The 3,725-nt window shown below is 41.4% G+C and overlaps 1 protein-coding gene across 1 annotated transcript in view; it reads left to right on the forward strand.

The window, feature by feature from the left end:
• Positions 1–819: 819 nt before the first annotated feature.
• Positions 820–3,725, forward strand: part of si:cabz01090165.1 (uncharacterized protein LOC100333421 homolog) — a 17,659-nt gene continuing 14,753 nt past the window's right edge. The window contains exons 1-2 of the mRNA XM_034864490.1: positions 820–1,084; positions 2,043–2,243. Coding sequence (XP_034720381.1) covers positions 830–1,084; positions 2,043–2,243 — 456 coding nt within the window. The 5' untranslated portion in view covers positions 820–829. The remainder of the gene's footprint in view (positions 1,085–2,042; positions 2,244–3,725) is intronic.

The following is a 3,725-nucleotide window of genomic DNA, read 5'->3' on the forward strand; positions in this document are numbered from 1 at the left end:
GTCTTCATGTTGTCTTCATGTTGTCCTCATGTTGTCCTCATGTTGTCCCCATGTTGTCTTCATGTTGCCCTCATGTTGTCTTCATGTTGTCCTCATGATGTCCTCATGTTGTCTTCATGTTGTCTTCATGTTGTTTTAATGTTGTCCTCATGTTGTCCTCATGTTGTCTTCATGTTGTCTTCATGCTGTCCTCATGTTGTTCTCATGTTGTCCTCACGTTGTCCTATATCAATGTTCTTTTTAATTCCCCAAAATAACATGATTGATTCCACACAACGCTCTTTGCCAAGTACAAATCTCTACTTTCATTAAAAAAAATGATAAAAAAATAACTGTAAAGCTAAAGTTAATAAATTAGTGTGGAAAACGTCTAAAAAGTGAGAAAAACGAGAGAAAAAGTGAAAACCATTGTCAACAAAATTGACGGGAAGACAACACCAGGGTTAATACTAAGTACATTTTCCTGATGATACTTTTACCTTTACATAAAGTACTCAGATTATGCTCATTTTCAGGTTCATTATTGTTGTTAGAGGTTGTACCAGAATAAGTTTATGTGGTTATATATTCTATCGGGTTGTACCACTGACACATAAATGGGATTTACTTTTACTCTTCAGATATGGAAAAGTCCAAGTTTAGCGACACTTAGCTTGGATAAAATATGTCGGGCTCAGTTGATGTTGTGATAAAGGTCTTCAATAGTCTTATGTTTGACTTGGTGAAACCAGCAGAAACGTCCGGGTCCCCCCTGCAGGACTGTGAACTGACTCGTGCCTCTGTTGTGTGTTGTGTGTTGTGTGTTGTGCGTTGCAGCCGGAGAGCAGCCATGGACGCCGTCTCCCCGCTGGTCGGCCCTCTCCTCCTGGTCCTCCTGTCCTCCCTCCCCCACGGCTCCTCCTCCATGCTGTGTCCAAAGCGCTGCACCTGCCAGAACCTGCTGCCGTCCTACACCGTGCTGTGTGCCAAGACGGGCCTCCTCTTCGTCCCGCCCAACATCGACCGCCAGACGGCCGAGCTGCGGCTCATGGACAACTTCATCACCACGCTGAGACACCGCGACTTCGCCAACATGTCCAGCCTGGTCAGAGCTGCACTCTCGCATTCACGTTGACTTTGTTGTGCACCATCGCTGCTTTCTACTAGAATCAGAATCACATTTTATTATGGAGCCAGAGCTTTAACTTGCCAGACAACATGGTTACAGAGTAAATACACAGAATATGAACATAGTACTGTAAAGAGTCTACCAAAAAATACAGATCAGATAGATAATCAAACAGTTTGTGTAATATGATGACTAAAACCACTTTTGAACGAGCATGTTCCACCAAAATGAGTTTGTCCCTGAGACTTAAAATGATGGCACTGGACCAGAAAAAGTGTTAATAGAAACATTTGTTCTATCCTTTATTTCTTACAGATACACAACAGCTTCACAAAGAGGAAGCCTCTCCTTTAAAGTAAAGCCCCGATTACATTCACACAATTTACTGTGTAAAAATACAGCAATTCCTTCAAAATAAAGTGGAGTAAGGAAAAAAAAGAGAAAGTAGGAAACTTAAGTGGAAACTTTTCAGAGATTATAGTTTAGTGACAAGAAGTGAAACCTCACTAAATTATTGCAGGTATAAAATTAAATCAGTGAATAGAGCTTTAAAAACAAAGAGAGACACAAACTGAGGCGACAAGAAGCAAAACTGGACAAAAAATTTGACTCAAGACTCAAAATGATGATACTGGACTAGAACAATAGTTAATAGAAACATTACTCTCCAAGGCTGTAAAGATCGATTGGCTGTGAAATTCCTTTTTGCTATGTGATAATGTTTGTGGGTTTGTTATTTTGTCGTGAAATTTAATGTCAGAGAAACTTTGAGTCATTAAAAAAGAAGAGAAAGTTGGTTACTTAGGTGGCAACTTTATTCAGAGATACAGAAAGTTGATCCAGCATTTCAGGAGAAATGTGTGTTCCACAAATAATGTCTGTCTGTGTGTGTGTGTGTGTGTGTGTGTGTGTGTGTGTGTGTGTGTCCGTCCAGATCCACCTGACGCTGAGCAGAAACACCATCAGTCAGATCCGGCCGTACGCCTTCGCCGACCTCCAGGACCTGCACGCTCTCCACCTGGACGCCAACCGCCTCACCACCCTGGACGACTCGCACTTCCAGGGCCTGGTGAACCTGCGGCACCTGATCCTGGCCAACAACCAGCTGCACAGCATATCGGAGGGGGCCTTCCAGGTACCAACAGCACACCCGAACCCTGGGCATGTTCTTAAAACACATGATACCAAAACCACATCTGGAGAACTACTGTTTGGCTTCCTTCATGCAGATAAAGATATTACAGCTGTTATTACTGCTAAACTAGTACTAAAGCCTAAGGTATGGCTCTGTGTTGAATCTAGGCCGTAGGTACAGTAAGTCTATAGGTAGGTCTGTAGGTAAGTCTGTAGATAAGTCTGAATGTGCAGTAAGTCTTTAGGCAAGTCTGTATGTACAGTAAGTCTGTAGATAAGTCTGTAGATAAGTCTGTATGTACAGTAAGTCTGTAGATAAGTCTGTAGATAAGTCTGTATGTACAGCAAGTCTGTAGATAAGTCTGTATGTACAGTAAGTCTGTAGGCACGTCTGTAGGCAAGTCAGTATGTACAGTAAGTCTGTAGATAAGTCTGTATGTACAGTAAGTCTGTAGGAAAGTCTGTAGGCAAGTCTGTATGTACAGCAAGTCTGTAGATAAGTCTGAAGATAAGTCTGTAGGCAAGTCTGTATGTACAGTAAGTCTGTAGGCACGTCTGTAGGCAAGTCTGTATGTACAGCAAGTCTGTAGATAAGTCTGTATGTACAGTAAGTCTGTAGGAAAGTCTGTAGGCAAGTCTGTATGTACAGTAAGTCTGTAGATAAGTCTGTATGTACAGTAAGTCTGTAGATAAGTCTGTATGTACAGTAAGTCTGTAGATAAGTCTGAAGATAAGTCTGTAGGCAAGTCTGTATGTACAGTAAGTCTGTAGATAAGTCTGTATTTACAGTAAGTCTGTAGATAAGTCTGTAGATAAGTCTGTATTTACAGTAAGTCTGTAGGCAAGTCTGTATGTACAGTAAGTCTGTAGGCAAGTCTGTATGTACAGTAAGTCTGTAGATACGTCTGTATGTACAGTAAGTCTGTAGAAAAGTACGTCGGTAGGTCAGCAGGCAAGTCTGTAGGTAAGTACGTAGTGAGATACTTGATGTCTGAAACAACCCAAAACTGCTTTTTGACCACGTCAGACTCTCCTGTTTGTTGAGGAAAACGTGATGCAGTTGTCTTGTTTTTACATCGTTCAGTTGATTTTATGTTAGAAAGTAAAGTGGAGAAATCAGTCTAGTTTGTTAAGATAATCTAGATTTATCTAAAATCACCCAATTCCCGTCTTTCATAAACCACAAATTACAATAATTTCAATTTAAAATCAATCTTTGTGGTATTACTGTAGTTTGGGTTTGCCAATAGGCAACATGGAGTCAGTAATGTAGAGTTTAATGAACTAACAGCCCTGTAAATGTACTAAAATCACTTTGAAAGTCACATCACGGCAGCAAGAATTGGCTTGAAAAAGCTGTTTTAAATCAACGCTGCCAACGAACCGTCGAGCGTTCTGCCAAGATTCTCGCTTTGAAAAAGTTCGTGCAAAGTCGATTAAAAGCTTGTCACGCTTGCTGCTGCGGGGGGGGGGGGGGGGGGGG

The sequence above is a fragment of the Etheostoma cragini genome, chromosome 3, assembly GCF_013103735.1.
Source record: "Etheostoma cragini isolate CJK2018 chromosome 3, CSU_Ecrag_1.0, whole genome shotgun sequence".
In the NCBI taxonomy this organism is placed as follows: domain Eukaryota; kingdom Metazoa; phylum Chordata; class Actinopteri; order Perciformes; family Percidae; genus Etheostoma; species Etheostoma cragini.